At 36.3% G+C, this 18808-nt stretch overlaps 1 protein-coding gene across 32 annotated transcripts in view; it reads left to right on the forward strand.

Annotated features, from left to right (window-relative positions):
• The window catches only part of NRXN1 (neurexin 1), a 1154099-nt gene that overhangs the window by 1012892 nt on the left and 122399 nt on the right, over positions 1 to 18808 (forward strand). For 21 of the 32 annotated variants that reach the window (XM_040453759.1, XM_040453755.1, XM_040453757.1 and 18 more), the window contains 2 exons: positions 2597 to 2686; positions 4093 to 4412. In XM_040453759.1, the coding sequence (XP_040309693.1) occupies positions 2597 to 2686; positions 4093 to 4412 (410 nt within the window). The remainder of the gene's footprint in view (positions 1 to 2596; positions 2687 to 4092; positions 4413 to 18808) is intronic. The other 11 variants (XM_040453772.1, XM_040453780.1, XM_040453775.1 and 8 more) reach the window with 1 other exon arrangement.

Below are 18808 nucleotides of genomic sequence, written 5' to 3' on the forward strand. Positions count from 1 at the left end.
AAGCCTAGAGGAAAAAGGAGAGCCTTAGAAGAATTGAAAGAAATCTCATGAGGATGGAAAGAAGATGGCAAGGCAGTAGCAGTCACGAGATGAGGAACAGGAGGTAGTAAAGGACTAGATCGTGGAAGTACTCATAAATATCATCAGGGGTTCGCGATTTTATGCTAAAGGCAATGGTAAGGGTTATAATAGACAAATGAAATGCTTAGATTTCAGCTGACATGTGGAGAATGGGTGCAATTGATTGCAGGGATGATGCAGAGGGGTCTGTTAATATCCTGTAGTAGTAATTGGGCAAAAGGTGATTTGGAGCCTAAATTTGGGTGGTGTCTGAGGGAATAATGATTCATTTCTTATGATGGGAACACTCCGGCATGAAGAACAGCATAAGGAACCACCTAATTACAAAGTCATCAGGAGAGTTATAACTGTGAATTGATATATGAGTGTTCGCAGACAAAGAAGTTAATAGAGTAAAGGATATGTGTTTTTGAAAAAGTATTTCATGTTTGCCTATCAAATTATGGACATAAAAATGTGTTGATCACATAAATCACATATAAGCCAAAAACACATATTCATCATTCATCACACTGCCTTAAGATAACCAATATCATATTTTAGTGTATTTTACCAAATATACATGTATGTAAGCACACAGACGAGAACACAAATTGTACACTCTTTTATTTTTTTATTTTTATTTTTTTTAAAAAGTTTTTAATGTTTATTTTTGAGAGAGAGAGAGGGAGAGAGAGAAAGCACGAGCCGGGGAGGGGCAGAGAGAGAGGGAGTCACAGTATCGGAAGCAGACTCCAGGCTCTGAGCTGTCAGCACAGAGCCTGATCCAGGGCTCAAACCCACGGACCAGGATCATAACCTGAGCCAAAGTCAGACGCTAAACCAACTGAGCCACCCAGGCGCCCTAATTGTACACTCTTTTAAAACAAAGATAGGCTTGGAATTTAAGCTATTTGTATCCTTGTTTTTGTTGTTGTTGTTACTTTCTTTTTTTTTCTAGATTATCAATATACTAAAAATATCCCATAGAATAAAATGTATTTTATAACTTTTTAAATGATTACATAATATAAAGAAATACATATCAATGTTTTTATTAAACTATATTTGGGACCACTTTGATGTTTACATTCTTTTTTAAAAGTTGAGTATATTTGACACACAATGTTAACATAATTTCAGGTGTAAATTTTAAATTAAGTACTAATATTACATTTTAAATTAAGTACTAATACATGAAATATTTTAGTCAAATAGACATTCAAGGGACAAATTGATAAGATCTAAATGATAGTTCTTTTCTAGTTCTCTAAAAGCGTGTGACCAATATAATGGCGGGTTTATTATGGTAAGTATAGTATATAGTAAAAATAGTATAAGACGCACTTACAAATATTCTGAGAAAAATTTATATCTATTATTTTCTTGAGCAAAATGCTCCATTCCTTTCTTGTCAGCAGTACTACCTTTCAATGTTTGTTTCTCCTCTGAGTTTTCCTCTGAGCTTTTGCCAAGACATCTTAGCTCAAATTCCATGTTAGTTAATTTTCACAGAATAGAAAAACTTGCAGTATTCACAATTGAGCACTGAGATGGCAGCTTGGATTCTTCCTAGGTGCGTTATATATCAAGAATACATTCATCTATTTGCAAGCATTATTTAAGGTCAGTTTAAACTGTGCTTCTATCAGATAATGTTTTGTTCAAAGAAGCGAAGCTCCCATGTAGTTTGAATCTTTGAGTAGGAACCACTGTTTGTGGCTTGTATTTGTTCCTTACACTGTCATGCCTTTAGAATAGTTTAATAAAAGCAGATACTTGAGAATAAAAAAAAAACATTTTTTTTTCAAATGTTATACACTTCAGCATGTTAAGCTTTAAGTGGAACTGAAGGACACTCAAATGAAGTCACTTTTGTCAAAGCCTTTTCCTATAATAACAAATTTGGATGATGCAAGATGTATTCCCTTGTGATGTCCAAGTGATTGATAAATCAATTTGTGTGGAATATACAAAAACTATTCAGACTTTGTGGTTTCCTTAAATGAGATGAATAAGAATTTCTATTTTCTGAATAGGACATAAAGTATTCTAGGCCTATTTTAGATTCATCAGTGTGCCAAAGATGGTATTAAGTTTGGTGTTCATAAATTTCTAATCTGGAATAAGAGGTTGAATGTATTTTGAAAACTTAAACCTGTTTCACCTGAACATGTTTAACTAGTTAATAAGAAACATCAAAAAGACAAAACCCTGAGATCAATGGTCATTTTTTTGTAAAGCTATTATATGCTGTTTAAATTGGTTGTTCGGGTCTGTCTATAACATAAGTTCAATAACCTAGCTCAAATGCAGATTTCTAATTTTCAATTAACATAGGAATAATTTTGTTTGCTAAAATAAAATAAATGAATGAATGACAAGTCTGAAACATGAAATGTTCTAGGTAGAACTTTTTAAAATTCCAAATTTCAAAAAATCATGTGGCAACTGTATAGCTCAAGCTTTAAGTATTAACTTTTAACCTTTGACCTTACAGATTTTAACCAATGAAATGTCTCTTTAAACTTTAAAGGAAACAATGATAACGAGCGCCTGGCGATTGCTAGACAGCGAATTCCATATCGACTTGGTCGAGTAGTTGATGAATGGCTACTCGACAAAGGTAAAAAACATTGATTAAAACTTCAAATAAAAAAATAATTTGAACATAACCAAGTAGTACTTCATTGTAACACTAATAAACATAAAAAATAAATTTTCCGTAAAACTAAATTAAAAACAAATTTAAAACAGTAAAATGTAGATAGTAATATTTGCATACCTTGTATAATAATTTCTATACATTTTTAGACGTACCAGCTGTTTAATAATCTTACCCTGTTAACTTAAGGTTAAAGGGACTGTTAAATATAATCCACTAACTCAATCTATGAAGGTACTCACAGCAAGAATTAACCCAAAATGATAAATCATTCATAGATTATATTACATGTTCCAGCCTCTAAATTATTAACTAAAATATATGTAGTTCTGATATCTTTATTATGGTCCTGAAAAAAAAAAAAAAAAACAAAAAACAAAACCAAAACAAAAAAACTCTTGGTTTAAACTCTAGGCATCTTAAATAGTGGGCAATATGGATTGCCAGTCAAAATGAAGTCCCTTTAACGTTTGCAACCTTCTAAGAGCATTTGAGAACAAGCCCTAATTAAAACTGAACTTAAAGTTGTGTGCATGCTTTTTATGAGCAGAGAGCAATCTGCTAAAACCGGATACTCAATTTGATGATATTGGTACTGTTGCTGAGGATTGCTGTTTGATGGAAATGTGCCATGATTTCTCCATCGGTTTGTGTATCATTCCTGAAGCCGCTTTTTACATCTGAAGCTATTTTTTTTTCATTTTGTTTTGTTTTAATAGACTTGCTGAAAGCCAATCAGAAAAATATTTTTGGATTTTTTTTTTTTTTTTTGTCTCTGACATGCTTAGTGTAAACCATGCATTTCTTTTCAGTGTGATTGCCGGAAAAATAGAATAATTCAAATAACAATGGACTATATCTTCAAAAAATAAACATTTTCGAAGACTAGTGTATAGATACATGTGGCCATTACATGAACTATGAAATTTTTATCATAAATTTAAAATTAGATCTAGCTGCTTTAGATTAGTTTATGCCAGTGTTATTTTTAGAATGACAAATACTTGAAACATTAGCTATCTCACATTTTTTTTTAATTTGACAATTTAGACTTAAGAGACCAACAGTATAAGATCTTGATGTAAAAGGGAAAGGGATCCACTAAAAACTGATTTATAATATGTATCTTTGATTGGTCTTTTAGCAAAAACACTACATTTATGATAAGTTGAGAATTTACAAGTATTTGCCAATGATTATGCATTTCATGGACACTTCATTTATAAGCAATGAATTATGAGTCAAATGCCTCTCTTATAGTTTATTGCTCTCATTATCCACCCCATGAAAGATCTGTTTTATCATCCTTTGTAGAATGTAGAGTTCACAATCAACATTTTTGCATGTATGTAATATTATTTTTACAGGGCGTCAGCTCACAATCTTCAATAGCCAAGCAACCATAATAATTGGCGGGAAAGAGCAGGGCCAGCCCTTCCAGGGCCAGCTCTCTGGGCTTTACTACAATGGCTTGAAAGTTCTGAATATGGCAGCCGAAAATGATGCCAACATCGCCATAGTGGGAAATGTGAGACTTGTTGGTGAAGTGCCTTCCTCAATGACAACTGAGTCGACAGCCACTGCCATGCAGTCAGAGATGTCCACATCAATTATGGAGACCACCACAACCCTAGCTACTAGCACAGCCAGAAGAGGAAAGCCCCCTACAAAAGAACCCATTAGCCAGGTGAGTACGTGGATTTCATTTCTTTGTCTGGGAACTTTGGTTATGAAAGTAGGCTTTTCTGCATAGGTGTCTTTTCTAAAATGGGATTGTTTCTGACCTTGGGTGCTTTGGCTGTCTTTCAGTCTTGCTTAGCATAATGTACTCAGTTTGAATGTGAAATGTGTATAGGCTTTTAATCTGAGATTTGTCGATTTTTGTAAACTGCTTTGTGTTGGTTTGTTAGCTACTAGCTGGTAGTCTTAATTAATAACTTTGGTCTAGCCCAAGCTGAGGGGATTGTCTGCTAATTGCACAGGGTTTTCACTTTTTAAGTTAAATAAACAAGTAAATTAGTGAAGTACTTGAAGGGCCTTGTTTGTTCAGGCTCAGGACATCATCAAAATAAAATAAAGCAAATTTGAAGAGAAATCGCATACAAAACTTCTATTATATTTTAAAGTGTCAAAATTTTGAATTGATAGCCTTCTGGTTCTCATGATGAATAATAAGGCTACCCTTTCACTGTTGTTGACATGGTAAATTTTTATCCATTCCTTCAAGTTTCTTCTGACTGGTCTAAAAAATGAAATTGACATGAAGCAGATTCATAGGAGAAAAAAAACCCTTTTATTATTTGTACACAGTCTCAATAATAAAATTGAGACCCAAATAAATGACTAAGGCAGGCAGCTTTTATACTTTTTTAGCCAAAGGAACATAAACCTGTAAGAAATTTACAGGGCAAACAAGAAACCCTTAAGTTTTGGAGCTTCAATTAGTAAGGAATTCTAAAGGGATTTGGATTGGGGTAATAATTTAGTAAAAGTAACAAGGTTTGTTTATATAGCCTTCTTAGCTCTGTATTCCCAATGTCTGGTGATATGGATGTCTCTTTACTTCCTGGTACAGAGAGGACACCTTTCGTATGGAAGATTTATTTTCTGCTTTCTGAAGACAAAGGGGCATCCTAGTGTTCTTGTGCTGGGTGTTCCTTAGGTAACTCTAATTCAGAATAATCACTGTACCTGCCCTTGATCCCCACACTGTCTATGAGAAAAATGCACTGTTAGTTTATCTGAAGACAAAGACCCAAAATATGGTACTTAAAAACTGTCTTAGGCTTACATACTTTGTATTATATGTGGTTAGCTGCCCTTACCTAGAATCCACTTCAATGAACCTATGTCTCATGTCTAAAGTTTTTGAAAAATAGAGTTTTAAATGCTAAACGTTTACAACTTAATGCAATCAAGGTATACTTAGTGATTGCCTACTGTGCATCAGGCACTGGCATTACATCAGTGAAGACTAAGGAAGAGAAATCTACCTGCCTCAGAGAGTGCTGTAAGAATATTACTAAAATGCTATTAAATGCTACTAGATCCCTACTGGCATTTATAGTCTTTGTGTATATTCTGTTGTTATTTCTTTCAGAATTGTGTGTCTACTTGGCCTAAATTGTTTCCTTCTGTTTTGTTTTTAATAGCGAATGTGTGTCTCTTGTAGATGCCATATAAAGCTTTTCCAAATACATGATCCTAACTTGTATAGAAAACTTCATTCTAAAGAAACAAGAACGACAACAATTATTTTTACATTTCTTTTATTTCACGTGTTTGAGATACACCTAAGTGTCAAATTTGGAAAGAGAGTAGAAGAAAGTGAATTCTGTTCATATCAGCACGCTGTCTACTAATTAACATATGTTTACCGGGGAAAGAAGAAAATAGATTCTGATTTTTACTTTCAGTAGAAGGAGCAAGAAGAACAGGATAGAAAGAGAGAAAATATATTAGGAGAAGAGAGATAATAAAAGCTTTATAAATTCTGTAAATTCATAAAGGTAGTATTGCACATTATGTGCCAATATGCACTTTCTCTCTGTCTCGTCTCTCTCTCTCTCCTTTTATTTTTTATTTGCATTTGACCACAAAGTACAATGAGCTGTCACACAGGGTATTCATCAATATATATTTATTGATCATTCTCCATGTGCCATACACTGTCCTAGGCACTAGGGGGGACATGAACAACAATGCACAGAAACCCCTGTCCTTAGGGAGTATCCATTTCAGTAAGAATGTGTGCTCACATTATAATCTTTCTGTTGATTTTCTCTACCTTGTTTAGGTTTGTAAGATTGTTAATAATAACACTTATTCCCTTGAATAAAGACTTACGACTTTAGAACTTTACACAGATTTATACATATCCAGCAGCTCCATTTGTTATGCTTTACTGATGCTTCATTAATGATTTGTTATTGTGATTGTTGGTTTATGATTTATTTAATAATACGCAAATTATTGGGGCACCTAAGTGGCTCAGTTAATAATCCACCTCTTGACTTCAGCTTGGGTCATGATCTCACATATTTGACAGCCTGGAGCCTGCTTCAGATTCTCTCTGCATCTCTCTTCCTCTCTGCCCCTCCCCCGCTCACGTGTGCACACACTCTCACTCTCAAAATAAATAAATAAACATTAAAAAAAACCCAAGAAACAAGTTAGTAAGGTGAATTTGATATAGGAAAATGAAATACAATGCGACCTCTAGACTGTTTCTTTTATATAAAGTAATTCATAAGAGGACATTCTAGGGTAACCAGAGTTGGAAAAAAGTATCAGAGATTTTTCTTTGTAGTCTTATTTCATCATTAAAGAAATTACTGATGCCTGAATTCCTAGGTAAACTCGATGTATCCCAAAATAAGAAAAGACTTACCAGCCTTTTCTAAAATGTATTTTATCAATTAGTGACTAGTTTTTATTAAGAAATTCTGTTTTTTAAGAAAACATGTAAAATAGCTATTGCATTTGCAAGCTAAATACCTAGAAATAGGGAAATAAAAAGTTATGCATTTTATAGTATTAATTAATGTAAAAGGAAAACACTTAACTACCCATTAATTTCCAGTGAAATGTTTCTTTTATTATAAACTGTTACATGTTTAAAGACAGCAGTGGTTTATAGAAGTAAATGATCTAATCAATTAGTGATTATTTGGTTCATTTGAGGAGGTATTGACTTAAATAAAAGGTTACTAGGTTTATTAAAAAATAGATATTTTAAATCTTTAGATTTTTAGCAGACCAATAACTGCAATTAAATAATTTAGATTAATATGCTACAAATATTCAATTTTGCAGCAGTGTTTTTAGGTTGTACCAATAGGTTTTAAAATTAGCTTTTATAATGATACTTATGTGATTTCAGGTAATAAGGTGTGCATATGGGGAAAAAAACTACTAAGGAAGAAAGGAAATTATATACTGGGTTTTTTTTTTTGTTTTTTTTTTTTTTTAATTTTTTTTTTAACGTTTATTTATTTTTTGAGACAGAGAGAGACAGAGCATGAACAGGGGAGGGGCAGAGAGAGAGGGAGACACAGAATCTGGAACAGGCTCCAGGCTCTGAGCTGTCAGCACAGAGCCCGACGCGGGGCTTGAACTCACGGACTGTGAGATCATGACCTGGGCTGAAGTCGGACACATAACCGACCAAGCCACCCAGGCACCCCTGTATACTGTTAAGTAACACAGTAATTTGTTGCAAATTTTCTTTACCTCATAATTGATTTTTCAATTGCCTTTCAATTAAGAAGAGATCACTGTTATATGTAGAATTTAAACTGTTCACTAGAATTGTCAAAGCCCTAGAAGTTTAAATAATAAGAGAGTGATTTATAATGCTAATTCCTGGACTATAACCATTGACTCATTTTTGTAAATTGGATGAAGCATCTTCCTTTAAATCCTGTCCATAGTGGCCATATCTGCCTGCTTTTATCAACTGCCTTACTAAATTGTGTACCAAGAAGGGTCATTTTATTTTTCAAAAGCCATACCAGACTGTTTTCTCAATCAAAGTATATTTTCCTCAGTGATAACACTGAGCCACTTAAGCTACAATGGCAATGTACCTTGGGGTGATTGCATGTTTTAGAACTATGGAAACAGATTTTTGGTCAAGAAAAATTAAATTGGATTCACTTCAAATAGATGAGATGAGGTTTATTCAGCCATCCTGCAGGGCAAGTAGTAGGGAAGAAATGTATTTTCATTTTTTACAGAGTCAGAGAATTTTTATAAAATAGTACTCATCAAAATGTCATCCAATAGGATCCTGTTTACTTTCCTACTTAGAAGTAAATATGCTTTTAAAAAAAGTTTTTCCTCTGAGTGATGATCAAATTTGAAACTGATGTTTACTTTAGAAAGACATGATTCATATCATGAAATAATGAGGACATTTACCAACCCTTTTTGATTAAGTGGCATTTTTAAAAAATGTGAATATAATAATAGTACTTTTTTATGTGCACTACATAAAGTTCACAAAATTAATATCTAAATGTTTCTGTAAGTCCTGCTTATCTTAAAAAAAAAGGTGGGTGATGGGCACTGAGGAGGGCACCTGTTGGGAGGAGCACTGGTGTTGTATGGAAACCAATTTGACAATAAATTTCGTATTAAAAAAAATAATAATAAAGATGCTTTCTATAAGGCTACTCTCAGAAAGCAAATATTTGCAAATAATTGCTAGTAAAATTTCTCAGGATGCTGGGAGCTTCTTGGGATTAGGACAAGGATTGTCATGCAAGATTTTTGGCTTCTAAGTGTTTCCTTTTCTGAATAATGTGGCAATTTCTTAAGACGTATATGTAGCTTTATGTAAATGAGTAAAAGTAAGCCAGCATGCAAAGGGCAATATTTGTTCCCTTTGAATGCAGTCCATAAAGAAAAGAACGTGAAACTGCTATTCATTTTGAGATCAAAATTGTGACATTTATTCTGTTCTAATCTTTGTATCACATTTTGCAGTCTATTCGTTCTTTTCTTCAAGACTATTTTACAAGCTGTATACACACTGTAGTGAATATGGATCCATAGAAATGCCTTTTACTTAGAGGGGATATAGGAGAACGGAAAGAACACGGCAAATCATGAGACCTGGATTCCACTTTCAACACAACCACCTACCTTGCTGTGTAGCTTGGACAGGTTGGTTACCATGGCCACACTCTGGCTTTACTACCTCTCTAAGTAGGTTAACTAAGAATCTCTTGAGTTGTATTCAGCTCTAAAATTTCAGTGATACTAGTGATGATACTCTTAATTGCTCTTCTTTTAAAAAAAAATTTAATGTTTATTTATTTTTGAGACAGTGAAAGACAGTGCATGAACAGGGGAGGGGCAGAGAGACAGGGAGACACAGAATCCAAAGCAGGCTCGAGCCTCTAAGCTGTCAGCACAGAGCCTGACGCAGGGCTCGAACCCATGGACTGGGAGATCATGACCTGAGCTGAAGTTGAACGGTCAACAGACTGAGCCACCCAGGCGCCCCTTAATTACGTCTTCTGATCATTAACAAAGCATAGATTTCACCATTAACTTTTACACAGGGTGGCTGTGCGTCTGAGGAGGACTGTATAGTTCCTGTGTACATCTGGTATACCACTGTAATGATTAACAGTATCCCTTTTTGAGTTTCACAAGCATTCCATTTTGATCTGTATATTGCATTCTCCTCTTACAGGATATATAAAATCTATCTTTGCAAAAAAATCATACTTCATAAGAATAATAAATAGCAAAGCCTCATCTTTTACATTCAGAGGAGCAACTGACTCTGGTATCCGTACCTGGTTTTAAGAGTCCATAGCCTTTTTCATCTTCTTTTTATCTTATTTCAAAAAACCTTGAGAAAGGAAAGAAAACGAGGCTTTGAGAGATTCAGATTTTTGACTGGAGGGACTATAGCTTGCAACTCCTAGTAAGAAATTATAGAGTAGGGCAGGATCAGTAAATATGAGTGAAATATATTGGAGCAATTCTGTGGTTCCAGTTAGGCTTTTTTCAGAGTGGACATAACAAACCCACTCAAGAAAAAGAACTGTTTAGGATTTAAAAGCATTGATAGGTTGTCAGAAACATATATATTTCACATATGCAGTGTCCTACTGATTTGACAAGGTTTGATTCCGATGGAATGTTCTGAAAAGAAACCCAATTAGTGTTCAAGCAAGAAAAGAGTATTTGAATATATTGGACACTGCTGTTGCTTCCTGGCAGCATTGGAGATGCTCATAAAAAATTAATACTATTTGTTTGAAAAATGTAAGCAGAGTACACACACATTTCCATGAAAAATATTTAAACCTAACAAAATACATTTTGTAACTTCAAAGAACAAAATTTTATTTTTTATTAAAAATATTAATTAACCTCAGCTGTGGCTTCATTATAAAAAATAATTGCATTACTTATAATTATGTGTGTTCCTGATAACCACTCTGCATTTTAAAATACTGGTGACATGAATAATTAATTTTACTTTTGCTAGTCCAGTCATTCTGCTGAATTCACTTAAATTAATGTACATTTTTACAGCAAATTTTAGTGCAGAGTGGAAAGAAAAACACTCGCATGTAGATGTAAAATTATATACAAAGGAGTAGTCTCCTGAAACTAATGGTGCCGAGTAAGAGAAGTATAAGTCATTGTAATTTTAAATGTAGGGAGGCAACTGCTACTTAGGTACTTTTCTCCATCATTGCTGGTAAGCAAAAGTGCCAGGGTATATACATTTTAAAGAGTATGTTTTAAGAAAATTCTTTTGCTTAGTGAATTTTCTTTAGGATATGGAGATTTTACTGGTTAAAAAGATGTCCTATTGGTGGATGCAACCTTGGTTTTGCGATATCTTCAGAAATAGCTAGTTGTAGATAAATAAATCCATCTACCCATCTACCCATCCATCCATCCATCCACCCACCCACCCATCTGTCCATTCATCCCTCCATCTGTCCATCCATCCATCCATTCACTTGCTGAGCACTTACTATATATATATCAGGCAATGTTCTAGTCACTGGAAATATAGCACTGAACAAAATTAAACTTTTCTGCACAAAGCTTACATTTTATTTAATTATTTTTTAAATTTGTAATGTTTTTACTTATTTTTGAGAGAGACAGAGACAGAGACAGAGACAGAGAGACAGAGTGAGTGGTAGAAGGGCAGAGAGAGAGACGGAGACAGAATCTGAAGTAGACTCCAGGCTCTGAGCTGTCAGCACAGAGCCCGACGTGGGGCTTGAACTCACAAGCTGTGAGATCATGACCTGAGCCAAAGTCGGATGCTTAACTGACTGAGCCACCCAGGTGCCCCATAAAGCTTACATTTTACTTATAGATGGGCATAAACATTAGAACAAATGTCACACATGGGATATTAAATGCTGTGGGAAAAAAGCAGCGGAGAGGGGATGCTTGTATTAGGGAGGGGCGTGCACATTAAATGGCAGTCCTTTTTGAATAGACCTGTATAGATTATTACTGATATAGGCATTGATTGTAAGAGAACATTGGCATGTTAAAATTCAGACTTATTTTTAGATCCAGCAGTCTCATACCCTAGGTGGATAGTGCTAGTGGCAACTAGCTGGTGTTTTAGGAAACCAGAACAAAAGTGACACCGAGATTAAACTTTTCTTTCTTTTTTTGTTTTAAAGAGGGACATCCATGGGCTAGGACCAAGACCTGGTGCAGGTGGGAGGAAGAGAGGAAGAGAGGGACAGAGGGAGAGTGAGAGGGAGAGCGAGCGAAAGAGGGGAGAGAGTGCGGTGGGTGACTCCCTGGAAGCCAAACAAAGTGTATTTAGAGAGCTCCAGGTATGCATTGTGGCTTCAGGTATGTGGAGGCAGTAAGTGCAGATCCTCATGGAGGATCACAGAAAGGATGGGCAGAGATGGGCTGAGCATCCAGGAAGTTCAGAGGATGGTAGAGTCAGCCCCAGGCACTGCTGCCAAGACCGTTCTTCCCAGAGGGAACCCCATCTCTCAGGGTCTTGGGAGTTCCATAGGCTGTCAGAGGAGTCCTGGGGTGAGAAATACTTGGGTGCACCAGGCCTCAGACTCATCAGTAAGGAGGTCTGGCTCATGCTACCTATAAAGTAAACCCCAATCCTTTTTATCACCACCCCCTATCTCACTCAGAGTCACAGTGAGGCATCACTGTACCCCCAGGGGCCTGGTCAGGCCCAAGGGAGCAGGCTCTGGCCCAAAGGTTGTGCAAGAATGGGACCATCCAAGGTCAGAACGGGAGGAAATTGTTCATACTTGCTGTGTGTGGTCCTATGGATGCAAGACTAGTAAGAGCCTTGTTAATTAAACCAGAGTATAAGCAAATTCTGGGGTATATAGGTGTATGAAAAGGAGGTGTCTTAGTATTATTATTGGTATTCTACACATGAGAAAGTTGAGAAACTACATAACTTACCCAAGACTACGCAGCCAGTTTCCTTTCAGAGTATTTTAAGGTGATCTTGTCCTTTGCTTTTAAATATGGCCTGTGTTCAAAATCTTATTACTTCTTGTCTTCTTATACTCTTTTATTTAAAAGCTTATTTATTTACTTTGAGAGAGAGCAGAGAGGGGCAGAGAGAGAGAATCCCAAGCAGGCTCCATACTGTCAGCGCAGAGCCCAACGTGGGGCTCAATCTCACAGAAAGTGAGTTTATGACCTGAGCCAAAATCAAGAGTCGAATACTTAAGTAAGCCACCCAAGGGCCCCTCTTTCTCAGATTCTTAACAAGTTCAGTGTCATCTCCACACAAGAGTTAGTTTGCTGTTTTGAAAATTGAAATGCAGTCATGACGTTCCCTTCTTTAATACAACCAGATATTTAGGATAAAAGGCAGCTTCCTTGGGATGATGATCAGGATGCAACCTTCACAGCCAACCTCCTGTTTGCCTCTCTAGAGGGTTTATCTTTATTCTGACCTTCTGATTAAGTACTCACAGTGACCTCTAGAGGTCTTGCCGTTTCACACCTCTGTGTCCTCATGTTGGAAGGTGGGAGAGAGACAGTTAAAGTATCTCCCAAACTGAGAAGGCATTTTGACATTTTATGACTGAAAAACAAAGCAGGCTGCTCCATACAGTTTACACAGAGTTCTTTTCAGGGTGATTTACTGATAGGAGGGATCCATTGGAGGATGATCCTGCTGTGCAGCTATTCTCCACAAAGTCTGAGAGGATATGCAGAAGGGCCTTGTGGTGAGATCAAAGGGTTTGCATGTGCCTCAAGGGACTTGCAGGCACCCAGTTGACACCTAACATCTAATTAGATCTGTGGCACCACCTGTGCATGAGGGAGGGGCGAGATCATGTTATTTTTAACAAATTTATGGAGGGCCAGAGCAACCTTCCCCTATTCTGGCCTTGGCAGGCATTTGTAAGGTGTGCAAGTTAATTTCCAAGAGATCCCGGATCATATGGCCCCAGAGGAGTGAGTGAGCTGACTTGAACAAGACGGAGGGCTAAAGACAGACTCAACATTGTCAGCTCCCCTACACCTTGGCATGGAAAGCCCTTTCCTTTCTTCACCTTCTTACTTCTCTCCTTCATACTCTGCCCAGTCTCTCCCAGTCTGATCCTGCATACTGGAAAGTGACAGTCTGAAGAGGCAACACCAGCATTGGCTGTAGGGGGCAGTATTGCATAGTGCTCAAGAGCAGAACTTTGGAAGCCAGAATGCCTACCTAAATCGTAGCCTTACTTTGGCCACAGGCTGGCTGTGGGACCCTGGGCAAGTTATTTAGCCTCCATAATACCTGTTTCTCATCTACAAAATGGGGATTGTGGCTTCACAAACTTATTGTGAGGATCAAATGAGTCAATGTACTGTATGAACTATGATTGCTACTTGACAATTTTTTGTTATCAAAACAATGAAAATTTCTATGGTTCATCCTAAAATATAAAGAAATATAGAGTCTCACACATGTGACCATTACACACTTGGAAGTTTTTTGTGGAAAGCATTCTTCAGGTACAAAGTATAAGTTAAAGCATCTTTCTTACCTATAAAGGTATTTTCTCTGCCTTTGAAGAAATAGCTCTGATAAGAAAAAAATGACAGAAAAAAGAAATAACTCTGAATTGATGTTTGTAAATAAAAGCATCAACTGTGTGGTGTGTACAGAGCGGAAGTCTCTTGAGTGAGGTGTTCTCCATAGGGAGGCAGCACCATCCGCTAGAGCATGTGGGGGGAGGGCAGGGGAGAGTTGTCACTGGCAGCTAGTGACAGAGGTCCATGAAAGCTGTACAGTCCGCAGTGAGAGACTGTCCTCTAATCTCCATATGCTGCACTGCTTCACTCAACATCCCAGCACCACCAACAAAACTAACGGTGACCTCAAACTCCTGTTGACTGAACAGTCCATAAATTTCCTGTACCTATTTCCTAGCCGTTCCCAAACAGAAGCTAATTCATAGTATGATACTGAATCTTGCAAATGTGATTTCTGTAGCTGTCCTTGATGACATGTTTTGATTAAGGAGCTTAAAAATTCATGATACACTCCTTTTTCAACTGGGATATGAAATACATCAAGCACTTCCAGCTGTGAATTAGAGTAAACTAGGTTTGGGATTCTTGATATAATCTCTTTTGATACAATCTTTATTAGCACTGGAGAAATAGAATGACAAGACTGTATCTAAGGCTTCAGATGTTGCAATGATTTTAGTGGGTATTTTCTCAGAAAGGGCTGGTGATATTGTCACCTCCTCTAATATTTTTAGTCTCAGTTATAGGACAAAGGAATATATATTTTATTAAATAATTCCTTAATGTCAAAATAGCAAGAATATAGCCTTATTTTCTTGTCTTAGTTTTAATCAGTATTGCAAAAAACTTGTGCCATTTTATTATGTGGACTGATTTTCATATACATGGGTATGTTGTATTATACCTGTCAATTTATTCCTCTTTTATATGTAGTAATAATTTTCATTGAGCGGAAGGAGAGAGAAAATCCTCTAAGCATTAAAAAAAAAAACAAACAAAGGATAATTCTGTGTGTATGTATGTGTATGTGTATGTGTGTTAATGGTGCTTGCTTTTTTTCTTTCATGGTATATATAAAACAGTAAGCTTTGTTCCATAAACTAAGGTCAAGATTAAATTTAAATCTCTACGATGACTTCTAGAACCAATATTAGATTTTCCTATCTCTTGGCATCACTGGAAGTTTACCCAACAGTAAAAAAATATATTAACATCATTAGGCTGGAACCTCAAGAGAAGGGTTAACTAATTTATCTGTCTTAATTCAGTACTTACTAAACAGATTTCACTGTATTCTCATCACCACTATTCTCTTTATAGAAGATCTCTAGTAGATAATACCAATATTGACCACAGTAAGCACTCTAAATGATAATTAAACAAAATAAATCATGGCGGTGTATGCTTATATATGTATATATATTTCTTGACCATAGTATGTATATATATATGTTCCCTATAAGTCCACAGTGATTTTACTTAAAATTACAAATTAGCAAATATCTTTTGTGTACCTAACATAAAATGCACTTTTTATTTTTTTTTTTTAGCTTACTTATTTTTCGAGAGAGAGAGAGAGAGCAAGCAGAGGAGGGGCAGAGAAGGAGACAGAAAATCACAAGCAGGCTCTGCACTGTCAGCACAGAGCCTGAAGTGGGGCTCGAACTCACTAACAGCTCATGAGCTGAGCTGAAATCAAGAGTTGGACACTTAACTGACAGAGCCATGTAGGCACCCCTAAAATGCATTTTTTAAAGTATTATATAATGAAGGGTGGGGGTAATTATATCATGAAGGTACCTAGTGATTTAGGTTTTACAACTAGAAGCATTTCTCACATATTTAGATTATCAGTGAATCCACGCATAAATTATCAAGTACCCTAAATCATCACTATCAAATTTTCGTACATCACAGATGCATAGTCTATTATTGACAGCATCACCAACACAACTGAAACTCAGAAACAAATTTAGAGGAGGGAAGATATTTTAGTTCCTTTTTAATAATGAGCATATTGAAGCAACACGCTTGTATTATTTCACGTGTCCTGAGTGTTGGCAGTGTGCTAGACGCTACCCTGATTCTAGAATTACTCACATTCCTCTTCTTTTTTTTTTTTTAACATTTATTTATTTTTGGGACAGAGAGAGAGCATGAACAGGGGAGGGTCAGAGAAAGAGGGAGACACAGAATTGGAAACAGGCTCCAGCTTCTGAGCTGTCAGCACAGAGCCCGACACGGGGCTCCAACCCACGGACCGTGAGATCATGACCCGAGCCGAAGTCGGACGCTTAACCCACTGAGCCACCTAGGTGCCCCTCTCACATTCCTCTTCTAAAATAGATGTTATCATCCAGTCTGTAGATTTGATAGGGTAGATGGTAGCCCCAGCCCATTTTGTCCTCTTTTAGGATTTTCCCAGTCAAGCACGATCTGGAGACTCCCCTAAGAGACATAAAGGAAGCTGAATCATCTTCACCCTCACATGGCATAAATACTGGGTTGAGGAAGCCCCAATACTATCCGTGACATGTCCAAGTATCAGTGTTAGAATAAAATATGAACCAATAATAACAGAAACTTGAAAATCATGTTTATCTTGACAGATTCTTTGGGAGTATCAATTTCACACTTGCATAAGCCAGGTCTTGGTGTAGCATCTGGCACATATTTCCTTGCTTAATACCCTTGTCACCACTCTGCCACCACCACTCTTTTTCCTTCTTCCCTACCTCTTCTTTTTTCCTTTCTTCCTTCCAAACACTACACCCTATTTTAGGCATTGCAAATTCGCACGTGATGACCTGAATTTCAAGTAAGAGAAATGAGCCTGAATTTGGCCAACGCTGTCTAGATAACAAATATATTCTACTACCAAATCTCCAAGCCTGGCAGGCTAACCACATGAGAAGTCTCTATCTGCTCTATCATGTTATCCTAGCTATTATGAGATCTGCACTAAATATAGCTCAGCTTTTAGAATTCATCAATAAAACTTTGGCCTTGGAACACTTGAGGGAAATTTATTTTCATGTTTTCTATACCTCCAAGTTTATTTCTAAAGCACCTATCCCTGAATATTTATCAAAAGCTTTGTGTGCACAATTACAGAATTGTGTAGATACTTGTGCTCATGGATCCAAAAGGAATATCAATTTATTCTAGAAGAAAATTGAAAATATCTATGTTCCATTAAAGGACATTTCTCTGGTTCTAATGCCCATATTTTGGAAATGAAAATGACTCATCAAGATTCTTTCAAATTTTGTGGTGACATTTCTGAACCCAACTTTTCCATGAACAGCATTAACTGGCCATTAGTAATAATTCTAGACAGAGTCAACATGGCAATCCATCATAACACAATGGAAAACAAGCCATCACAGAGCAGCCACATGACCCTCTTGTTCTGTTATGAACTGATGGCTTGCTACTGTCCAAACTAAGAATTTTCATTGTCATTACAGATATTGGTTCAATTACATGTATGACTAAAGTTGTCCCAGTTTAATTGCCTCATCTTATATACTCTTGTTGGTGTGGCTTTCCATTGTATATTATTTGAGAATTCTATTCAGAAAAGGAGAAAAAGAACAACAACATGTATAAAGCAGCTAGTCTGAAATTGGCCATTGGTATGCTAACAATAATAAGCCAACACAATATTCAACTTCTCTAAAGACAACGTGCAACTTCCTGCTTTCAGCCTTTGCATATGTTGCCCCTTCCCCCAACAGCACTATTCCTATTAACTCCTTTCCTGCACTACAACTATACCTGTGCTCTTATTAGAATGGACTCTAAATTTGTGAAGTTCTGAAGGTGTACTAATCTAAATGGTACATGATTTCAGACCTTGCATTTCACTTGAAGCTTTTCCAAAAAACACTAAGCAGAATGCATTTCATGTTTACATAGTACTTTGGAGAGAGAGATTATCACACATTCAATAAATAGATAGATAGGTAATCTACCTATCAGAGCCTATAATCTTTACTTTAGTTAGCTTTTGGACAAGTACCGTCAAGTCAAGATCTGTGGTTTATTAATCTGTGCATACTTAGCACCTCACTCACTGCTTGGTTCAAAGTGGGCACTTAGTAAACAGTTTTTGAATAAATAAGTTAGTGAACAACACAGAGTTCATATTCTACTGAGATAAATACTGTGTGTTGCCTAGTCTTAAATTTTCCTGGACTGATTAATATTTGTAGAGAATAAAGATAGGACACATAAGAAGGGAATAAAAGAAATTGTTTCCTTCATCCACAAAGTAAAGAGAGTTTTTAAAATGCTGGTTTTACCTGGGTGGCTCAGTCAGTTGGGTGGCCAACTTTGGCTCAGGTCATGATCTCATGGTTTGTGAGTTCAAGCCCTGCATTGGGTTCGGAGCCCAGAGCCTGCTTCAAATTCTGTGTCTCCCTCCCTCTCTGCCCCTCCCCCACTCTCGCTCTGTCTCCCAAAAATAAATACACCTTAAAAAAAATTAAATTCTGGTTGTTGTTTTATTTTTTAATTTTATGCATACTTATTTAAGAGAAAGGTATGGGTGTGATT

This window comes from Herpailurus yagouaroundi, unplaced genomic scaffold (genome assembly GCF_014898765.1).
Source record: "Herpailurus yagouaroundi ecotype Mexico unplaced genomic scaffold, PumYag 210, whole genome shotgun sequence".
Lineage (NCBI taxonomy): Eukaryota > Metazoa > Chordata > Mammalia > Carnivora > Felidae > Herpailurus > Herpailurus yagouaroundi.